At 33.7% G+C, this 23,540-nt stretch overlaps 2 protein-coding genes across 2 annotated transcripts; one reads left to right on the top strand and one right to left on the bottom strand.

The window, feature by feature from the left end:
• Positions 1–1,102: 1,102 nt before the first annotated feature.
• Positions 1,103–5,003, bottom strand: LOC128181306 (G-protein coupled estrogen receptor 1-like). Its single transcript, XM_052849662.1, has 2 exons — positions 4,881–5,003; positions 1,103–3,392 (listed from the first exon to the last, which is right to left on the bottom strand). The coding sequence occupies exons 1-2, from the start codon at positions 4,960–4,962 to the stop codon at positions 2,305–2,307; spliced, it is 1,170 nt and encodes a 389-aa protein (XP_052705622.1). The 5' UTR covers positions 4,963–5,003; the 3' UTR covers positions 1,103–2,304.
• Positions 5,004–6,466: 1,463 nt separating this feature from the next.
• Positions 6,467–11,473, top strand: LOC128181410 (mucin-17-like). Its single transcript, XM_052849809.1, has 5 exons — positions 6,467–6,653; positions 6,825–6,971; positions 7,198–9,642; positions 10,191–10,266; positions 10,498–11,473. Exons 1-5 carry the CDS (start codon positions 6,473–6,475, stop codon positions 10,775–10,777), a joined length of 3,129 nt encoding a protein of 1,042 aa, XP_052705769.1. The 5' UTR covers positions 6,467–6,472; the 3' UTR covers positions 10,778–11,473.
• The last annotated feature ends 12,067 nt before the right edge of the window (positions 11,474–23,540 follow it).

Here is a 23,540-nt window from a genome sequence, read left to right as displayed (position 1 = left end):
TAATCTTATTTTAATATAGAGATTTTGTATATATATACTAGCAAGAGACATACTTTACTGTCATATTGATCCATTGCTAATTGTGCATGCATGTACAGTAGGCAGGTAAGTATATGAGTAGGGAGGAAATAAACAATAGGACATTTTGAACTAAATAAAAAAGGAATAAAATGAAAAAATAAACAGGTTAAAAAAATTATGTAGATATTGCATATACTCAGACCATTAAATTTAAAAGTGGGAAATTACACACCTACAAACAGGTATATATCGGGCTCTCTCTCTCTCTCTCTCTCTCTCTCTCTCTCTCTCTCTCTCTCTCTCTCTCTCTCTGGGTAGGGGTTTGCGCTGTATGTATCATAACCATTAAAATTAGTACCTTTGGCATACTTATTACAGAGCAAAAATTCTTTGACGTTCGTTGATACCGAAATAAAACTATAAGTTGACAATGATGCAAGGTATGTGTAATTCTTGCTGCGCTCGCCAGAACGGTAGCACCGTAAAACATATTAATCATTGACATAGTTTCATTTTAGCAATAATCGAGATACATGTGCATTGAACATTGGCTCCAGTCAAACCAATCTTACTCTATTCATTATATTATGCAAATACCTAGATATATTTACATATATTCATAGAAATCCTACTGAAATGAATTATTCTAAGTATCTCTAAAAGATTTTATTTAACCTTGAACCATATAAATGATGCCCCGGCATGTCGATTCACCCAACTTCTGTCTTGATAGTACTATCAACTCAAGCAGTCCACATTGCAATGTTTTCTTAATTCACAACCTCTATAGGATATATAATAACACAATTTTTTCTGTATTGGTTATTTGTAACAAAATTGGCTATTTTTAGTATAAGGGCGGTAAGCCAGGTTGCCAGTGCATTCGGAAAAGCCTCGGAACAACTCGGGATTACTCGGGATTAACAGGTCTAGGCAACCTCCGTTTTTGGAGGATAGTTCAATTTCAAGATGGCTGCTGATTTTTACGGTAACCATATATGGAAAGTCACTTTGCATTGTGGGTGAAATTATCCTCCATTTTTGGAGGATAGCATGGGTATATTTTTAAAGGCTTCGTGCATATCTTTAATGAAAAAATGCAAGCACCAGACCATATGGGAAATAAAGTTAAGGAAATAAACTAATGATTGTATGCAGCGATTTGAAATTCTATGTATAGTATTTTCACAATATGCTTTGAAAGTGTGTACTTCCTGTGTTCAGTTTTACAAATGGCATAGACTATTCATCTGTTTCATTTAATCAAAATCACAAAATAGTGATGTTTATTCCTCATTAAAACATTAATGACTTCATTCACGTTTAGAGACACATAATAGATATCTTGATCTGCTATATTGTACATGTACAAAGTAAATGTTTGCATATACCTTAGGAACTTTGTAGCTCTTATTCTAATTAATTCACAGGTTATTAAGTATCATTTAAATTTAATCCCCTTCACACAAAAAGACATTGTTAAATTTTATTAATCAAAATGATACCATTTATAGATATCAATTATCCTGAATATTGAAAAAAAATATGAGTCTTCACATAAAATACTTTCTTTAAAATAAGCCCTGCAATTATTTAAACTTAAATATTTATTAAATATTATCAATAAATATAATTATTAAAAGCTTAATAAGGTGATATTTTTATTGTCTAATAATTATATTTTATTCATAGTTAACTCCCTTTGTAAAAACAGAGTTAATTGCCCTTCATCTCAGAAGATTCACCAGGGGGCGCAAACATCTATCCTCCAATTTTGGAGAATAAAATCTATCCTCCAAAAACGGAGGTTGCCTAGACCTGATTAAGGGTCATTACTATTCCACTTACCAATCAATCAATAAGTGTAATTCAAACTGGGAACTTTTTGCATAATTTTATCATATCACTAATAGCCTGAAGCTCATGAAAGATTGATAGACAGATTGTTTTTAAGTTCAAATATCGGTTAATCCTGTTGAATTGTTTGCAGTCTTTATTCAAACATCCTGTATGCCTCCCTTCAAACAGCACTGATGATAATCCACGGGAGGGATGACTTTAATTTTGTCATAGATCACCCTACTGTGATTGGCAAGATAATGGACCCCCGGGACTCGGCCTTGAGGCAACACAAGACTAATGATTATAACCATTATCAATTTTGCTTTATTTGCTCAGCCATTGATTTTGGGATGCAGAAGGGAGGGGGTCATATCTATAGATTTTGTTATGTTCACTCTCCGCCATCAACGTTTGGAAGACAATGGGGGGGGGGGGGGGGTGTCATCTAGCCGTGTGTCGTGTCACAGGCCTCAGCATGTTACGTAACTCTTTACGGAAAGTTGATCCGGCCAGGCAATAAAGGAAGAAGTTAATGGCGTGATCGGAGTAATCACATATGTTGACGATGGCCCAAGTCAGATAGAGCGCGGCGCTGTCCTGATCCTCAGACACGTAGTACGGCTCCACGATCAGAAATATCATGATGGGCAGGGTCAGGATTAGGAAGGTGGCGTTCCTCGCCAGCAGCATGGTGGTCAGGCTGGAGAGCTTGTCCCTGTGGGGTGGGGATCTGTTTCCGTGGGGTGGGTATCTGTCGCTGTTGGCTGATAACTTGTTCCAACTACCCCCCGAGGTCGTGCTGTACTGATAAGCCAAGCGTTTTTGGGAGGCATACACACCTCGAACGATAAAACTGTTTGTTATGACCATTGTAGTAAATGGTAGGAGAAAACCCACGGTCAGAGAAATCCAAGGAAACACAAACTCGTTAAAGTAGTTGCCGTGGGTACACTCCTTTTGGGAACTATCACTAGTTTTGCTTAATGACACTCCCCAAAATATGTGTATGTTTGCTAGAGCAACTGAAGCAAAGATGGCGGCTACGGTGCACTTTGCGTACTTGAGTCTGCAGAGCGTTTGAGAGTGATGCGGTAGACACACGATAATACAACGATCTATAGTGACCGCGACAAGCGTCCATACGGACATGTTAAGGAAGACGTTCACGACGAACGTAACAAACTGACACAGACAATCGGACTGAAGCCGGATGTCAAAGTCAAAAGCACGCTTGAGCCACGCCGTTCCTAGTCCAAAATAAAGCACGAACAGATGGATAAATGATAGAACGGTCAGGTAGAATGTGGTGGTCTGTTTGGTTAGAGCTTTTCTCTGCAGCACGCATATCGACAGGGTATTTGTTACTGTGCCGGTAAGTAACAGGATGGGGGAGGTGTAAACCCAGATCAGCGTGGAAATTCGGAACAGCGGGTCCGCCTCGATGTCGCTCTCTGATTGGTTACTTCCGTTCGCCATGGTTATGTCTGTTATGTTTTTGTACATTGTAGCATTGAGGTATATCTCCATTTCTAAAAAAAATGAAATGAGGAAATCAACTAATATAGATTAACTCAATCATCTTATTGCTACTTGATTTTAGCTCCTTGTTTTAAACTATGCATTCATGCGATATTGTTCTTATATGAAAAAAAAACTTGTGAAAAGAGATGAAGCGTAAATGAAACTGCATCTCCAATTCATGTCAACACGAGTTATAGATATTGTTACGAAAGAGTTGTAAATCTAAACATGGTGTGCTCAATTATCATAACATAACATTTCAGCATTAAGGAAATATTAAACTACATTGTAGCTGTATGGTGCTTGCAATAAATCTATTGATTGGTGACCAAATTTGCAATCTAAGTTCCATCATTGATAGCCAATACATATCAGCTATAACATAACGACAGTGTTGCAATTCGATTTAGTTTAAGAAACAAAGAACTGGTATTGTACCGAACATAAACGCAAGTTCCGGAATGATACATGTGACACTGGTGCTCTTAATCTTGTAAAAAATAACAGCTCCATGTTTTATTCATGATCAAAAACCTCGCCCGCGATGGCTGTAAAATTCATTATATAATGATGAATGAACGTTGGAGGATGAATCTTTGATACAGAAATTCATTGCCTCTGTGATGGCCAGCTTCACTTCTATCTGCGTAAACAGTTGGTGCGAAGATCCTGCCCGGCCACAAGTTTCTACTGACAGCTGTGACTGATTGAGTGCAACACGTTGGGGAAAATCATTTCTATACAATATCCAGCATTTTAATTACTACTACATTTACCAGTCCCCCTCCCAAGCCCCCCCCCCCCCCAAAAAAAAAAAAAAATTCAAAAACAAACAAACCAAAACAAAACAATACCTACACTTAAACATAAAAACAAAAAAAGAACAAAATAATAAAACTTATAGCAACAAAATCACAGTAACAGCAAAAAAATTGATACCAAAAAAAAATTAATCCAAAATAAAAAAAACCCCAAAAGATAAAAATCCCCACAGAGCAAATTACACGTATGTCAAAAGGTGTTAACATTTTGTGTACCTTAATACACTTTGTTAATATTAATTTTGCATTATAAGTTTTATATCAGAAAAAATGTGACAATACCGCTAAATAAATGTTTTACACACACATAAATGACTATTCCAAATTTTTATCAATAAATGTTTCCCTCTTCGTAGAAATTCTTAATGAACTTTTATGCATTCTCTCATGTCCTACATAGAGACTCGTGTACAGTACATTCGGTTCACTACTGTACGCACTTCATAATGCATGATCAACATTAGCCAGTGGTAAGATTATTGATGCCGTTCATTAAAACCTTTCATAATTAATAACCTGTATTATACAAGTAGCATAGAATCTGTATGCCCGGCAATGACACTCTACTGAACAGAGATATGAGCGGCATTAACTAGTAAAAGCTCTCCATTTTTGTCATTTAGTAAATATATCCTGATTAAACAAAAAACTGTTACACACAGCGGCCTGGCCTACCTTTCTCAGGAGCGTCCAGTTCCACGCAGGCTCCAATGGAACAGCGCCAGTCAGGACGAGGTGCCCGGTAACAGAGGAGCATCGATTACCTTGTTATAACGAATTATCTGCCTATCACGGAAACATGTGTGGAGATACCGCGACAAAAGCACTTGTCTACTAAGTGAGTGATCGCCTGATCCTAATGGCGCTGATTGTATATTAGTGCATTTTAATCAATGCTTTCATGGAATCTTGTCTTTTATCTTGTCTGTTGGTCTGAGTGGTGCACAGCGCGGTCAAGTTGTAACGAATTATCTCTCACTTGAATTGATTTTCAAAAGAAAGCTATCCATCTAAGGAACAGGGGGACATTAAGAATGGATAATATACCATCAACTGAACGACCTGCAATTATAGGTGAAAATGTTAATAAAAACCGTGAATTAATGAATTTATATTCATAAATGCAACTAAATTAAAAATATCAATGAGTCATGTTGTAAATTTTGAATTTACCGGGTGGCAGTAAATACAAAATTTACAAGATGACAGTTGACAGTTATCATGTTGTAAATTTGGTATTTACTGCCACCCGGTAATTCAAAATTTACAACATGACAAATGCATGCAATTATTATAAATAAGTTTATTTAATAACGTTGTATAAATATATAAAATTAAATTTATAAATTTTCTATCACATTAAAGAGTTCTCTGACTCAATCCTTATTGAACAATCTGACAATTTGAAGATTTCCACTAATGTATATACTTTATTGTCGGTGGATGATATCTTTTTGGACTATATCATTCCACCCCCTTTTCTACTCCTAAGATAATTACATTCCATGTTTATTTAACCTTGTAATTTAAAACATTCATACTACCATATAGATGTATAATATAAAGGATATCTAGGATGGTTGCTAAAGACGAAGTACTGTTATTGAGAGTGGTAATGTTAACTAGTCGGTCGATGATAAAGAAATCGAAACCAATTTTTGTTTGTTTAGTACTTCCGGTCAGTAATATACACTGTGAACCCTAAGATAACTCTGGCCATTGTTTGAGCATTGATAGCATAGGTCCTGAGATAAACAAAGCATTGTAACAGAGATGGACAAAATGAAGATAGCTAATGGATTTATTGTTATCGCCCTATTTCGTTTAACGGAAGGTATGTTGGAATGATGATTTAATAAAGTTATATTTGATAAATTTAAGAGAGAGAGAGAGAGAGAGAGAGAGAGAGAGAGAGAGAGAGAGAGAGAGAGAGAGAGAGAGAGAGAGAGAGATTTTGTTAATTTTATCCATTTTCTGTGGTTACATTCTTAATTTTCTGGAATTTTCAATAAATTCTTTATCATATGTCTACATAACCACGATTCATCACCACATCATTGATTAATTTTGTTTGAGTAATTAATAATCAAAATTCTTCTCAATCAAAAATTGTCAACCGAACCGTCATAAAAATTATACTAGTATTACATGTACCTTTGAATTTTCTTTCAGCTGCATTATATTGTCAACGAGAAAGTGACATAGTTTTAGTAGACGATCAGTTCAACAAAACCTATAATTTCTTGGTTAATGTTCACTTGAGCTGGATGGAGGCTGAGCGCCTCTGTTTGGCGAATTACAGCGGGACCTTATTATCCATCGACAGTGAGGAGGAACACAGTTTTGTGTCCAATGTTCTCTCTCGGGAACCGTTTGTTTCATCTATCAATAATCAGTCTGTTTGGACTGGTTTATTTCAGTTTAACGACCAGTGGAGATGGCCAGAATGTAAGAAACGTCCTGTAAATATATGCTCTTGTTTAAGAATTTTATTTCCAAGTGTTACAGTCTTTTAGTTATTTTGGAAACAGGCTACATAACATTGTACATGTAATTGTAGTATATTATAAATTTATAATAGTAACAAGTGGATTAATTTTATACAGTATTTATTTAAAGATCGGAAATTCATCGGAAGAATTGCTTCGTTCGTCATACCCGGCTTTTTAAATAAGACAATTGGACTAAAGCAGCGAGTTGTCTTGAGAGACGGGACATGGACCGTAACTGATTTAGATAATAAGCATCCTTTTATATGTGAATCGGGTAAGTCCAAAGGATACCTGCTTAATGGTTTTTAACTCTAAACGACATCCTTTTCATCACTATTTCAATAATTACAGACTACACATAACGCAATCGCATTATATTTATTTGAAGTTATGTATTATTTATCCAGCAGATTAAAATAAAATCAGTCATGCAGATCGCATTTTTAAAGTTTGTTTAAAGTTTGAGAGGTGTAACTTTATATTGTTCTTTTGTTTTACAGCAGCTCATCTATCGCATTGTGCTTATGGATCCAACTGGAAAACGTTTAATTTAACTTTTGATACTAGCTCTCAAACAAATTTACCAAACAATACTTCTGTAACAGGGGCTCAATCAACAACTCAACCAAGGAACGTTTCTTTTAATACAACACAACCGACAAGAGCTACCGTTACAATTCATACTGAAACAAGTCTGTCAACAAGCCAGTCTCTTACAATCAGTCAATCAACGATTCCATCGAAAAACGTTTCTGTTACAACCGATCAACCAACAAGTATATTAACCAGAGCTTCGTTTACAACTACTCAGCTAATAAATCCAATGATTACACCATTTCTTACAAAAAAGCAACCAACAACTGATACTTCCAGTCAACACATGCATGTGACTCAACCGAATAAAGATTCCGATAATTTAACAAATTCAAGTCAACACATAACTACATTGACTACAGATTCTGCTACCACTAGTCAACAAAAAACTTCTTTGACTACAAATTCTGCGATCACTAGTCAACAAAGTATTCCACTGACTACATATTCTGCTACCACTAGTCAACAAAAAACTCTATTGACTACAAATTCTGCTACCACTAGTCAACAAAAAACTACATTGACTACAGATTCTGTTCCCACTAGTCAACAAAAAACTACACTAACTACAGATTCTGCTACGACTAGCCAACAAAATACGTCATTGACTACAGAATATGCTACCATTAGTCAACACAAAACTTCTTTGACTACAAATTCTGCTATCGCTAGTCAACAAAATATTCCATTGACTACAGATTCTGCTACCACTAATCAACAAAATAGGTCATTGACTACAGATTCTGCTACCACTAGTCAGGAAATAACTCCATTGACTAGAGATTTTGCTACCACTTGTCAACAAAATACGTCACTGACTACAGGTTCCTCTTCAAATAATCAACAAAATACGTCATTTACTACAGATTCTGTTACCACTAGTCAACAAAAAACTAAATTGACTACAGATTCTGCTACCACTAGTCAACAAAATATTCCATTGACTACAGAATCGGCTACCACTAGTCAACAAAATATTCCATTGACTACAGATTCTGCTACCACTAGTCAACAAAAAACTACATTGACTATAGGTTCTGCTACCACTAGTCAACCAAATACGTCATTGACTACAGGTTCTTTTACCTTTGGTCAACAAAATACGTCAATAAATACAGACTCTGCTATCACTGGTCAACAAAATACGTCATTGACTACAAATTCTGCCACCACTAGTCAGCAAATAACTCCATTGACTACAGATTCTGCTACCACTAGTCAACAAAATACGTCATTGACTACAGATTCTGCTACCATTGGTCAACAAAAAACTACATTGACTACAGATTCTTTTACGTCTAGTCAACAAAAAACTACACTAACTACAGATTCTGTTACCACTAGTCAACAAAATACGTCATTGACTACAGATTCTGTTACCACTAGTCAACAAAAAACTACACTAACTACAGATTCTGCTACGACTAGCCAACAAAACACGTCATTGACTACACATTTTGCTACCACTAGTCAACAAAAAACTTCTTTGACTACAAATTCTGCTATCGCTAGTCAACAAAATATTCCATTGACTACAAATTCTGCTACCACTAGTCAACAAAAAACTACACTAACTACAGATTCTGCTACGACTAGCCAACAAAATACGTCATTGACTACACATTCTGCTACCACTAGTCAACAAAAAACTCTTTTGACTACAAATTCTGCTACCACTAGTCAACAAAATACGTCATTGACTACACATTCTGCTACCACTAGTCAACAAAAAACTCCATTGACTACAAATTCTGCTACCACTCGTCAACAAAATATTCCATTGACTACAAATTCTGCTATCGCTAGTCAACAAAACACGTCATTCATTACAGATTCTGCTACCAATAGTCAACAAAAAACTCAAATGAAAACGGATTACGTAACAAGTAGTCAACCAAATACTCCATTCTCTACAGATTTAGCTACTTCTGGTCAACAAATCACAACCCCACTAACTACAGATTTTGCTACTTCTGGTCAACAAATCACAACTCCTCTAACTACAGATTTTGCTACTTCTGGTCAACAAATCACAACTCCACTAACTACAGATTTTGCTACTTCTGGTCAACAAAAAAATCCATTGACTTCATATTCGGATACTTCTAGTCACCAAAGACATTCAGCAACTTTTTTCACAACTAATCAACTAACATCTTCATCAACTTCATCTTATGCCACAAACAATCAACCAACACATTTTTCGACTAGTTATATTACTAGTCAAAAGACTGTTCGTTTGAACACTGCGTTCAATATTTCTAATACAGTACATGAACAACTGAAAAATGTTTCTATCCAGAATGTATCACAGCCAACTCAAAATAGCCTATTTATGAAATTTACAGAATGTAAGTATGGGTTTTTTATGTGATACGTCTCACGTTCTGTTACTTTGGGACTAATGACTTTTTTAGTGTAACATTAATTATCAAGATATAAAGAATTTTATTTTTAGATTGAAAGCAAGATCATGAATTATTTGATACTGGACATTTATGAATATCTTATAAATTGAATTACATATATAATATAATCTCTTAAAATACATGTAGCTACAATGTTTCTCTTCATTTTTGTATCACCAGTTATCAAGCATTTTATTTTGATCGCAGAAAGGATTATTTGGAAATTTGTAATGGTTATTAATTTCCTTGAATTTAATGTGTTTAGTTATAGTTTTGAAAGGTATATCAACAAGACCTTGGCCACGATGTGAAAATTAACGGTTCAGGCTTTGATTTTTTAAATTATTAAGTAGATCTTAAAAAATTTTCATCGCATTATAATATATGATAATATCGCTAATACCTATAATTTACATCTCTTGTTGGACATTGTTGTATACATGAACAATTTTTAAAACAACGTGTACATGGACTTTTCATTTTCTTTTCAGATGCAGCCACAGCGTCAGGTTGTATGCTACTAGCTGTTGTCATATTAATAGTGTTAGCGATCCGTTGGAAAAACAGGTGTTTTATTTATGTTTGCTTATATTAATACAGTACATGCGTATGTCGCTGTTTACAATATCTATAATAATTGATTCTTTCTCACAAAGTAAAATTATTCTAGCCATTGTTATCTCTTAGATAGACTAATGTTAAGAAGTATAACTCAACAAAAAATATTTCAGAAAAAAATATGTTGCCACAATAAATCATGTGTAAAACAAATTATAACCAAATTTCTTTTCTTTTAAGAAAACTCCGTCGGAAATCAATCAAGTGGAACCATCCACACAGTACCCTGCGTATTCCTAGAGCTCAGTTAAGCAAGCAAAACGAATACGTGTCAATGGGGACTATTGAAAGACCACAGCATTTGGCCGGAGTAAGCAATGTTTTAATGATTAATGTGCATGACCCTAATGGTGACAATGAATTCCATATAAATTTCCATCGAAGTTCACAAGACAATACTGGCTCTAATGTTGAACCTGAAGTGGATTATGATTATATAGATTTAGAATATGATTACTGATTAGTTAACTACTGATATATGCACTTATTGAATGTTTGAAATGAAATATTTTTGAAATCACTATGATTTTTTTTTCAAAGGTAAACATGTTTTCATATCTGAAATGTATTAGTTGACCTGCATTTTATAACAAGGCAAGGACGGAAATTGTCGTTTTGGATAGCTTTAATACATTCTTTGACTGTTATTTTTATAAGGTATTAAAATGGTTCATTATTTCTAGCATCCGTCTTTTGATATTTGTAGTTTTATTATCAGAAAATATATTACATGTAACATTCTGTATCCTCTAGATATAAAGTATATGGTGTCTTATCTATACTTGAAATTCAAATGAGCCCCGCTTTTAAGGACGTCATGTATGAAAAAAAAAAACCGGAATATATGGTATTAACTGTATTCTATTATGCACAAAATTAATGATGCATTTTTGTGTTTGTTTTATTATTCTAATCTGCGTTAACAATCATATATACTTCATCATTTTTACAGAAGCCACATTCCGCCAAGAAACGCTAAATAGAACACGCAACAAAATGTAATTCGTGTACAGTAAATACAATTTCAAATGTATAATTAAATTCTTTTGATACAATACCATACAATATAATAAGATGCCGTTATATTAATTAAATTAATGGTTAGTTTTGTATGTATGTAAAATTATCATATCTACAAATTGTTTTAAAACTTATACAAAGCAGAGTATGAAAAGACAATTAACCCTTTAGTAATTGAATCCAATACGACAGCTGCATGTACGTGGTACGGGAAAACATACTATTTTGTTACCTGGATTTGACACGTAGGTGTGCTTAACTCACCTGTGAATACTGCTGGGAACAAGGTATCTTGTCGAGAACGTTTTTGTTCCCTTCTGAACGATCACATCAGGTATCAATGACTTCATGTTTCATGTTGTCACTCTGAAGGGATTTAATATCGCAAAAATAATCGTTTACAAAGTACATTTCTGTACGTTTTCGATTTTTGAGGGATAATTTCTATTTACAACATATATGATAAATTTATGGCAAAACATACTTATATTCTTATATACTGAAAAACTTGTCATACGAGTTTTTAAAGTTCTTGAAGCAGTTTAACCGCACATTGCATCATATGTACTATATAATCCTTGATGCTTTTGAAAATTAAACCAATAAAGGTACATTCACATGTTTCTCTTGATAAGAATGCACATTGTAATATCAAGTAATCTAAGACAAAATAGAAATGTGTTTTATCGGTACCAATCAAGTTTGAAAAAAAAAAACCCAAAGTGTTTCCCGTTTTAACATCTTCTAGTACTGCAATGTCGAATTTATTTTGACGAGAGTGGTGTAGGCTTAGGTAGTTTATATGTTGCCATCTAAAATACCTTTAGTAGTGCTTCAATTTATTTATGTTCCCTCATTTATATTTTGCGGTAAAGAAAGCATCCAATCTGTGATTATTTATAAAGAAACCAGATAGAGGGTTTTACTTCTCTCCAAATACAAGATGACTTATTTGCTATGTTGAAACTATGTCTACTTTTCTATGCTGAGGACACTGTCATTGATTGATATCTGAATCTGCGTCTGATTTACAAATATCATTAGATATGTTTGCAAATTACTGTGATGGAAACTTAATGTCAATATAGCCAAAACAAAGATCTTCATTTTTTTTTTACAAAATGTGCAATGTCAAAGCGTAAATTTTTGTATAAAGGAGTAACTATTGAAAACGTAAAATCATTTTGCTATTTGGGTATTGTTTTATAAAGAAGTGGAAAATTTAATAATGCCAAAAAGCATTTAGTAGAACAAGCGTCAAAGGCATTATATGGTGTTTTAAGAAAAATACGTTATTTTAACCTACCAATTAATTGCTATTTAGACCTATCTGACAAGGTCATTGACCCAATTTTACTTAACTCGTGCCAAGTGTGGGGTTACGAAAACTTATATATTATCGAAAAGGTGCATTCAAAATTTTTGAAATTTATTCTTAATCTTAAATCTAGGAGAAACTGAAAGGTATCCCTTGTCACTCTTCGTTAAAATTAAAATGATAATGTACTGGGCAAAGTTTTGACAGCCCACGATTGAAACTTACTAATGTAATATATTGTTAGTTTTATAGATGTCACAAATATGGATCTTTTATACATCCATGGATAAAATGTGTATATGATATACTCAACTCGTGCAGGTTGTCATATATAGGAAATCAAACAATTTGTAGTTATAACTGTTTTAATAAAAAGAGTTAAAAGGTTAAATAGTTAAAGAAATATTACAAAATCAATTTATACAATATTGGGGAAGTATAATAGATAACTCACCAAAATGTATTAATTATAGATTTTTTAAAACAAATTTCAATTTAGAAAAGTACTTGTTGATTTTACCCTACAGAATTACGGATCACGTTTACAAAATTGCGAACATGTAATCATCGATTCCCCATAGAAACAGGTAGATGACATAATATTGAAAAAAAAAGAAAAGAAAATATACAATGTGTGGCTCTAATAGTACTGGGGATGAATTTCATTATATTTTAAAATATACACATTTTGTAAACGATAGAAAAATGATTTTGTCCAAGAGATATTATAAAAACCCAAATATAAAATTTACCGAGCTCATGAGTACTTTTAATGTAGAAAAACTAAAAACTTGTCAAGATTTATTAAGAATATTTTCAAAGTCTGTTCTTCCAGAAACCAACCTTAACAACCCATTGTATGGTAAACTTAACCTTTTTTCATCATAATGATTATTACTCCTACTATACATGTTATCCTTGACTGTGTACAATTGTACATACTGATATGGAACCTTAAATACCAGTGAACTGGTCTTGAGAGAATAAAGAATTGAATTGAACGCTGCTAATCACTATACACAAGAAGCAAAATTATAGATAGAAAATAAATAATTATTCAGAATTGGTCTTAGTTTGAATATATTATTGTTCTAATGACCATACGAAGCGATTTTATACGGAAATGTTACGCGTCGTCCGAATTTTCTCTAAGCACACGTGGGTAAAGTACCATTTAAAATTCAGTAAATTAATTCTCTTTTAAAAATATAAGTCGGTACATTGTGTTTAGCCTTTGAAATTGTTTAGGAAGGTAATTTTGATAAATATAATTGTATAAGAAAACATTACGATCAGTAGAAATGTGGAATGTAAAGACAACCATTATACGACAACTAATGGAATTCGTTTTCCATAAAGTAACGGTTTCGTGCAACAAGTTCCAGTTGAGTGTATTACCAGTAAATACAGCTTTAATAGCTCATAAGATTGTTTTAAAACGAAAATGTTATGTGCTTTGGAGCTGCTCATGCATCTTCGTAGAATTTAATAGGTCACATGCATTCAACATGATTCAAATATAAATTGCGTATTTTCAAATACTGAATAATTATTTTTCATCAACAATGTTAAAACTGATAATGTTAAAAATTCAATTTTCATCCCCTCTTTCAATACTTGACGGAAGATATCAAAGATAATGTTGTTAATTGCTAGTAAACAGAAATCCGCGGACCTTACCAGATAACGCTCGGACGATCACGTCGGTCAGACCGGGCGCTATTGTTTCAAGCTTGATTGACAAGCGGCATCATTTTGAAGTTTGTACAGGTAAAAAAGGAAGCGTTTGTAAAATGTTCGGCCTTTAACCTTTTAAATTTGAAGATTTTCCCAGAAGCTCTTCGTTTATAGGGGATCGAAACAGTCTAAAAATGACCACGATAATCGAGCCCTCTTTCAAAATATGAAAGCATCAAAATAAAAAAAATATTACGAAGGTTCTTAATCAATAATTTTTAGGAAACAACAACAATTGATTATTATCTATTAATTAACTATTTTATAACCAATAATATAGTGTATATTTTTTATCATATCTTTTTTCTTACAAAAGTCTTCGTGTGGTACTATGCCAAAAAGAAAATAAACACGTTTAAAACACTTGCTACATATTGTAAGTCGGATGGAATGATGACTGACGTTATATATAAATACTAATCTTGGCCTTTTGATTTTGGAACACTGTTCGTTAATACTACATGTCATGGTAAAATAAATCAAGATCAAGGTTAATTTGGTTTACATATTTGTTTTATAGAGCCTTGTCACTAAGAAGCTTAGTACAATAAGACGCAAGTGGATAGACAGAACGACCGAGTAATAAATACGACAACACATTTCATTGAATAAAGAAAAGTTATATTTCTGAATTTGTTTCCCAGTTTTGCTACATGAAACATTACTGTCTTTGAAAATTCCACTATGGCTTGAGAAAAATCCATACAACATTTTTGTAGTTATAAAAGGTATGAGAACCTTGCTCCTATATTTTTCCAATAATTTTGCAAAGATTAAAAATCGCTCTATAATTCAAAACTCCTAAAACATATAAAATGCTAAAAAATGTGGCTACTAATTTTGTACAGTAAGCATACGAAACTAAATGCATGTATCACAATATTCATGTATCACAATATTCAACAACATAATACAATGAAAATTAATTGTCAAATAGATGTATATCAAACAAGGAATATTCAGTACATTTATGATAAATGTTGATCGTTAAATCATCTTCATAAAATCGTTTAAATTTGAAGTGAGAGAAATGACTCGATTGCCAAAACAATTGAACTCGCTCATGATTTCCTTGATTGCATTAAAACAAAAAGAAGAAATAACCAAACGACTCTCTAATCCTGAAATCGGATCCCACTCTGTAAAATTGCCAGTACCAAAATTCCCCGAGAACGAGTCTATTTCCCGAGGCGAAAAAAGGAAAATTAATGGTTATAAAATAAAGTATGATACCGGAACTCTGTAATGCATCATTTCCCTAAGGATTTTCTGTTGTAAGTGAACACATAGCCCTGACCTCCTTCCGAAACTTTAAATCCAGCACGAAATATACAACAGGATTGAGCACTCCATTAACTGCGACAATGTCAACCATGATGTATTCGTTGAGTAAGTCTTCGGCCAAGGACATTTGGTCGAAAGGCGTGTAAAAACCTTGGTAAGCGTTATAGGTCTGGAATGTCGTGAGGGTAAGAAAACTAATTACCATAAGAAAGGTGATGACAGCCAATGCAATGGCAATCTCTCTGTTCCTGACCGAAATATTCTGTCGGAAATTTTGCGGTGTCCTGCCAAGATTGTTCGAACGATCCGGTTTGTCTAGAACCTTTCTCATCTGATTTCGAAATTTAGCATGCTGTATCAGCGATTGTATGATATGATACTGCATGACACCAATGGACAAAATTAAAACTAAAATGACTACAAAATATAGTCCATAGAAAATGAGAGGGTAGAGGGCTATTTGATATTCATTTGAAATGCCACATCTTGTGGCCGTGATATTTATTTCGGGAATTACATAAGTCTGTCGTCCTATTATAAATATGGAAGGTGAATTAAATACGAATCCAAAGATGAATGTTAGCACACCAATTGTCTTTGACTGTGAGTTTGTCATCTGCCAGTGAATAGGCGCACAAATCTTTCGATATCTATCGATGCCCAGAGCAAGAATAATAAATACGCTGGCTAGACCATTGGTATAGGATATATATCGGGTTACTTTGCAAATATAAAGATGGAAGGACCCAACCTGGTTGAACACGAATACAATTCTCTCAAAACATCTCACAACGAACGCAATTGAAGAAAACAAATCGGATATACCCAATAAGGTTGCTAGAAAACGATAAGGAGATGGTTCACCATACCTTTTCTGGAACACCTTTATCACCAATATGTTTCCAACAATGCCAAAACTGTAGAGAAGCAGTAAAGCGACATGAAACGGTGTTTGCTCCCATCTTCCATTAACGTTAACATCGTAAAAAATAGTAGAAGCTGGTATCTCGTACTCCATCCTCGATGATATGTTGGTTTTTGTTTAAAATTGTATGCCTATTCTCTAAACTGTCGTCGTTTGTACCGTATATCCCTTTCTCTGTTTAATTTGCTCTCTTTACTGCTCCGTTTATTAGTGCCAAAGGTAATGGAATAAATTCACCTAATCGCTGCATACCTATGATTTTATTTATCGGTAATTATAACCGTCTTGCTCTTATTGGTGTTACTTACAGTTTACATTTCTTGCTCTCATAGATATTTAACAGAATGTAATGTCAGTCAACAAACTGATACATTTTGAACGACACCGCTATAAGTTCAGGTTGCTGTTAATAACAGTATCAAGTAGAGGTTCAACGTTGTCACGAATTCTTGGTTGGACACAGGTATATTGCTTTTCATTCTGTAATGAAAAAGATGTGCCATTAAAAGTCAGTTCCGCATATTTAAATGACTGTATTTTTTTGAGTTATTTTTCAGTCGCAAATGCATGCGTAAATAAAGTCCACACTCTCAGCTAATTTTATACCATTGAGAAGTTTACAATTTCAGTAAAAGGTATACATTAAAAATATTCAATTTCAGGCAGTGTTCCAAAATTTGTGTTTTTTTAATTCAACATCTAAATTAACTATAAATTAACTTTATTACAGATGTTTGATCCACCTCTATATTTATCGCGGGAAATATAGCGCGAGAGCACTGTGACGTCATTTATGACTTTGTTCGTCTTTGTTTACGTATCTCGACTCCATACGAAGGTATCGAAGCATGTAACAAATTTCTTGTGTCTCACCAAACAATATGCGGTAGGCTCTTCAAACCTGAAGACACCGTACATTACGAGTTTTAAAAAATTTGGCCATTTTTGGCATAACACCACCGGTGAGAACATTAGAGAGCATTATGGGACGTACACAAAAAATTTGTTTGATGAACTGTAGGTGTAGCTCGTTCTTTAGCTCACTATAACAAAATTAAGGAGAAAAACTTCTTTCAAAAACTCTTTTTGTTTCTTGACTTCTTGGCAAGGAATCAATACAAGTAGTAAATTTAACTAGCTTATCAGCTTAGAAGTAAAAGAACACACTACTAAACTGCAGTTTCCCAGAAGAGCACAATAGCTAGCTACAAACAGGTTTTCATTCAAAAGCAGTTTGTTTCTGTTGTATGTGATAATCACTTATGTTTGTTGAAAAATAGGCCTAATAAAAATGCGTTTTTACGACTTTAAAAAAGCCTAAAATTTTCGGAACATGTAAGCAAAGCAATAACAGTTTTATTTTTTCAAAAAGTATAAGGAGCTTGATGATAACAGATGTGATACATTTAGGGAGACGAATAAGGGTTTGTGATGTCCAGTTCGAAATATTTGAAATTTTAGATTCATTTAATAACACTTTAATAATTTAACTTTATATATCAACATGTTTCTGTATCAGTTTGTAGGAAAATATGCATTTCCAAAGGTGAATTGATATCAAAAGATAATAAAAAGATAATAAATTCAGATTAACTATCGTACTGTGTATACATATGCACTGCACATGCACTGCAGATCGACCAACTCGCTACCATATCTTCATTGCTATCAAACTTTAAAATTACTTGGAAGATTTCATTTTTATATGCTTTTTGAAAAATTCCATTATCACATTCATTTCTATATGGTGACCATAAAATAAAGTTCACTCGACTCTTTTAATAAAATTAAAAAAAACCCAAAAACAAATAAAACAAAAATAAAATTGGTTGCATAGAAATGGGCAATCGTAAAAGTACAAGTAGTATTTAATGTTCTGGGGTTGAATAATATCATTTGGAAAATCAGCAAAAAATTACAATGACGTTATGGTATTTTTATGAAGGTTTTCAAATTAGAACAGTCGTTAGATTTCAAATTGATAATGTTCTATTTTGCGAATACAATAAATGCATAGACAAATAGCTTTTTAAAAAGCATTTAATATCAAAATCAAATGGTCTTATTCCAATGCTGATATTATTTAAAAAATAGTGGTTATTCAATGCCAACAAAACGATAACGTATAAAAAGCGCATGGGTACCGGTAAATGATTTGTTTTGCTTGCATTAAAAAAAAAAACATTTTATATATTTGTCCATAATTTATGTATCATTATAAATAGAAAGAAAGACATAGAAAGAGATAAAGATATGGGAGAGGGAAGGTAAAACAAACATGAAACTGCCATTTTGTGAGGATGTGTAAGTATGCATCCTGATGTGCTTAAATTAAACAAAAGAACACCTTTAAAATTTTTAACAAAATGTTTAATAACAAATGAAATAAGAATTTAACATAAAATTCAACAACAAAAAATATATACAAATGAAAAAATGAATGAAGTATAAGTTTATTTGTCGAAGCCCGGTTCCGTCGCACGTCGTTTAAAAAGAACCCTCGGGTGTTCCCGTGGTTTTGACGAACCCTCGGGTGGGCCCATGGTTTTGAAGAACACCCAGGTACATGTATATTCGGTAACAGTCAGAACTAAGTTCTTTTTGTAGAAATATAACATCGTGCACGGGTCTACTGAGGCTGCATCAAACGAAGGGTTTTTGGTGATGTAAATGATCTTTGGCCTGGTTAACGCTGTTGGCATTTTCTTTCAAAAGACTCAATATGCAGAATAAAAGTTTTTTAATGACATGAATTATATGATCATAAATATAAAACTTTCACAATGTTAAGTTATAAAATATATCTGCATTGACGATAAAAAAACTTGTAAAACTGCGAGTATCACAGTCAGGTATAAACTTAAGTATTTTTTTTTAGAAAGGACCGCCGTAGTTCACTCACTAACTGTAACACAGTGGTCTCTGTAAAATATCCAATGAAAATTGAAACGGCTACTCATCAATACTGGTGCCAGACATAATTCAGGACCCAAGAAACCTCCTTCCCTGACAACTATTGACGTTCTGTAGGGACAACAAATTAAACAGCAAAACAAGACAAAAAAGACCCTGATAAAAAATTAACAAAAGAAAAACATACTACCGAAAAAGTATTCAAACGCATGCTGTTCAAAGCGTACAAAATTGGGTTTTTACATACCTGATGTTTTTCCGAAGACAGGGCCCTGATAGCACTAAACGAGATGATGACCAAGTCTATCGGCTGGTGTTCCCGGGTACTATACCGTGCATACTTTTACCTGACTATTAAAGGTATAAATGTGTGGCTACCCACAGGATTGATATGGGATTGATATGGGAACCAAGGGTTAAAGGATGAAAACAAGGGGCTCTCCAAAGGATTGTTAGGTATAAACTGGAAGGGTAAACTAGGGAAATTAATAATTTTAACAACAACACAAACATTTTAGTTTGTTACACATCTGTGTACTAAACAAAAAATGCACAAACATTCGTCTATTCATTACATTGTAATTAAGAACATTTATATTTGTCAATGACGTCTTTAAAAGCTTTCTGAATCTTAATTAATGATAAAGTGTATTTTAGAACTTACTTGAGTTTAATGCATGACAATAACGATGAACATTTATACAACTGTTTCATAATCAAAAGATTAGAAAATATGATTGCACATCTTATACTTAGGTTTCTCCACCCTTAAAGTTTTTATGGTTAAATCCGTGTTATATTTGTTGTTATCTGAAGATTAATATGTAAACATTCAAATTGAACTTAAATATTGGTATGTTGCAAATATATTTGTTCATGCTGTAGGAGCTAACACAGGTACATTATCAGGGCAATTATAGCGACAACTGCTCTCCAATCAAACGTCACAATTTTTTTTTTTACTGATTTCTATAAAATAAAGTATTTTTTTAAAGAAATTACTCGCAATCATTTATTTCATGTATTTTAACATTTAAAGCCCATTTAAACTGGCCAGTATGAAAGCTATCACATTTAGAGTGAACTTTGATGCAATTTTTTAACCATGAATAGTACAGTTTAGCAACATAAAATGTCGGTAACTTTTGAAATAATGGTGAAACTCACTAAATATTGGTACATTTGTAACTCATTATATCTCCTATCGAAATCTGCAAAGAAATGTTTACCTTGCCAGGTAAAAAATTATGAATTGTAGTCTCTGTCAACTTTTCCTATGTACGGTTTTATCAGTTTTTCATTGAATTCAGCGATTTCAACTCAAACAACTCTCGATAAATTGTTGAAATTTAGTGTCATTTCACTTTACATGGCTTAAAATGTGTAAAATATATGCTAAATAAAAAAAAAAATATTGGCAAAACCATGCATCACATAACTCTTATATTATAACCGATAACGGTAAAATGCTCCCAATGACGTCATGCGACAATCGAGGGACCTTAAATGTACAATTATAGTCCGTCCAAAGATATTTTTGCCGCATATTTTTTTTAAATATTGTCAAATTTCAGTACACGGATGAAAATAGAAAGTTTTCGGGGATTTTGCATTGCATCAGCCATTATTATGCCCGGATGATAACGATGAAAAATTGTGCGAGATATTCCGAGTGACTTCCGAATGGAGAAAAGATGTCAAGATTCCTAATTTAAGTCTCCGTAGGAAATCTGTTTTCGTTCCTGTGAAATTTTACGGGGAAAAATGATAATGTGTAAATGCAGTTATCTTGAAAATTTTCCCTATCATCGATTTCAATTGCACTTTCACAGATACAGTGCCGATCAGACCCAACCTAACAGAAAGTAAACTCAGACTAAACACTTGGTTTACTTTCTGGGTTTACTCTGGGTTTACTAGAATGGACCCAGAGTAAACCCAGAGTTGACACAGAGAGTAAACCCCGATCAGTAGTATACCCTGAAAGCAGACGCTATATGTGTATTCGGAATATACAAGGTGCAGGAATCAAAGGCAGTAGGATGATAAGATAAAATACAGGTCTGCTTCACACTTACTAAACACATGACATATAAAACTTATACTATATGTTTATATCTTTAAAAATTATAATTCAGATCAGCTAGTGGGTAATATCTATGACCTATTACACATTTCCTGTAGTCAGTGAACAAATAGCCTTGACCTCCCTCCGAAATTTCAAATCCAACACGAAATATACAACAGGATTGAGCACTCCATTAACTGCGACAATGTCAACCATGACGTATTCGTTCACCAAGTCATCAGTCAAGGACATTTGGTTAAAAGGCGTGTAAAAACCTTTGTAGGCGTTATAGGTCTGGAATATCGTAAGGGTCAAAAAGCTAATAACCATAAGAAGAGTGATAACGGCCAAAGCAATGGCGATCTCTCTGCTCCTGGCCGAAATATCCTGTCGGGGATTTGGCAGAGTCCCAGCAACATTATTTGAGCGATCCGGTTTATCTGTACCATTTCTCATCTGCTTTTGAAATTTAGCATGCTGTATCAGCGATTGTATGATGTGGTACTGCATGACACCAATGGACGAAATTAAAACTAAAATGACTACAAAATATAGTCCATAGAAAATGAGAGCGTAGAGGGCTATTTGATATTCATTTGAAATGCCACATCTTGTGGCCGTGATATTTATTTCGGGAATTACATAAGTCTGTCGTCCTATTATAAATATGGAAGGTGAATTAAATACGAATCCAAAGATGAATGTTAGCACACCAATTGTCTTTGACTGTGAGTTTGTCATCTGCCAGTGAATAGGCGCACAAATCTTTCGATATCTATCGATGCCCAGAGCAAGAATAATAAATACGCTGGCTAGACCATTGGTATACGATATATATCGCGTTACTTTGCAAATATAAAGATGGAAGGTCCCAACCTGGTTAAACACGAATAAAAATCTCTCAAAACACCTCACAACGAACGCAAATGAGGAAAACAAATCGGATATCCCCAATAAGGTTGCTAAAAAACGATAAGGGGATGGTTCACCATACCTTTTCTGGAACACCTTTATCACCAATATGTTTCCAACAATGCCAAAACTGTAGAGAAGCAGTAAAGCGACGTTCAACGGTGTTTGCTCCCATCTTCCATTAACGTTTACATCGTAAAACATAGTTGAAGCTGGTTTCTCGTACTCCATCCTCAATGATATGTTGGTTTTTGTTTAAAATTGTATGCCTATTTTCTAAACTGCCGACGTTTGTACCGTATATCCCTTTCTCTGTTTAATTTGCTCTCTTTACTGCTCCGTTTATTAGTGCCAAAGGTAATGGAATAAATTCACCTAATCGCTGCATACCTATTATCTTATTTATCGGTAATTATAACCGTCTTGCTCTTATTGGTGTTACTTACAGTTTACATTTCTTGCTCTCATAGATATTCAACAGAATGTAATGTCAGTCAACAAACTGATACATTTTGAACGACACCGCTATAAGTTCAGGTTGCTGTTAATAACAGTATCAAGTAGAGGTTCAACGTTGTCACGAATTCTTGGTTGGACACAGGTATATTGCTTTTCATTCTGTAATGAAAAAGATGTGCCATTAAAAGTCAGTTCCGCATATTTAAATGACTGTATTTTTTGAGTTATTTTTCAGTCGCAAATGCATGCGTAAATAAAGTCCACACTCTCAGCTAATTTTATACCATTGAGAAGTTTACAATTTCAGTAAAAGGTATACATTAAAAATATTCAATTTCAGGCAGTGTTCCAAAATTTGTGTTTTTTTAATTCAACATCTAAATTAAGGTAATTATCCATACGTCACAAAGCAACGTCTGACGTAATTCACGCGTTATTACGTCTTATCCGTGCCCGATCTAATTGAGACCTAACGTTTAAAGGTGTATTTCAAAACAAAGAATTCAAGCTGACATAGAAATTGATTCAAAACAAATGTATCAAAAATACTGACAACTGCAATCAATTAGGCCTACCGGGGTATTAAT

The sequence above is a fragment of the Crassostrea angulata genome, chromosome 4, assembly GCF_025612915.1.
Source record: "Crassostrea angulata isolate pt1a10 chromosome 4, ASM2561291v2, whole genome shotgun sequence".
Classification (NCBI taxonomy): Eukaryota; Metazoa; Mollusca; class Bivalvia; order Ostreida; family Ostreidae; genus Magallana; species Magallana angulata.
Note: the sequence above shows the minus strand (reverse complement) of the source record. Positions and strands in the feature narration are given on the sequence as shown.

Bases quoted from the DNA above. Each gene is read 5' to 3' on its own strand.
- LOC128181306 (XM_052849662.1), bottom strand. From the start codon at position 4,962: ATGCTCCTCTGTTACCGGGCACCTCGTCCTGACTGGCGCTGTTCCATT. The intron at 3,393-4,880 runs GTAGGCCAGGCC...CATTTTTTTTAG, and splicing joins ACTGGACGCTCCTGAGAAAG to AAATGGAGATATACCTCAAT.
- LOC128181410 (XM_052849809.1), top strand. From the start codon at position 6,473: ATGGAGGCTGAGCGCCTCTGTTTGGCGAATTACAGCGGGACCTTATTA. The intron at 6,654-6,824 runs GTAAGAAACGTC...ATTTATTTAAAG, and splicing joins CCAGTGGAGATGGCCAGAAT to ATCGGAAATTCATCGGAAGA. The intron at 9,643-10,190 runs GTAAGTATGGGT...TTTTCTTTTCAG, and splicing joins ATTTATGAAATTTACAGAAT to ATGCAGCCACAGCGTCAGGT.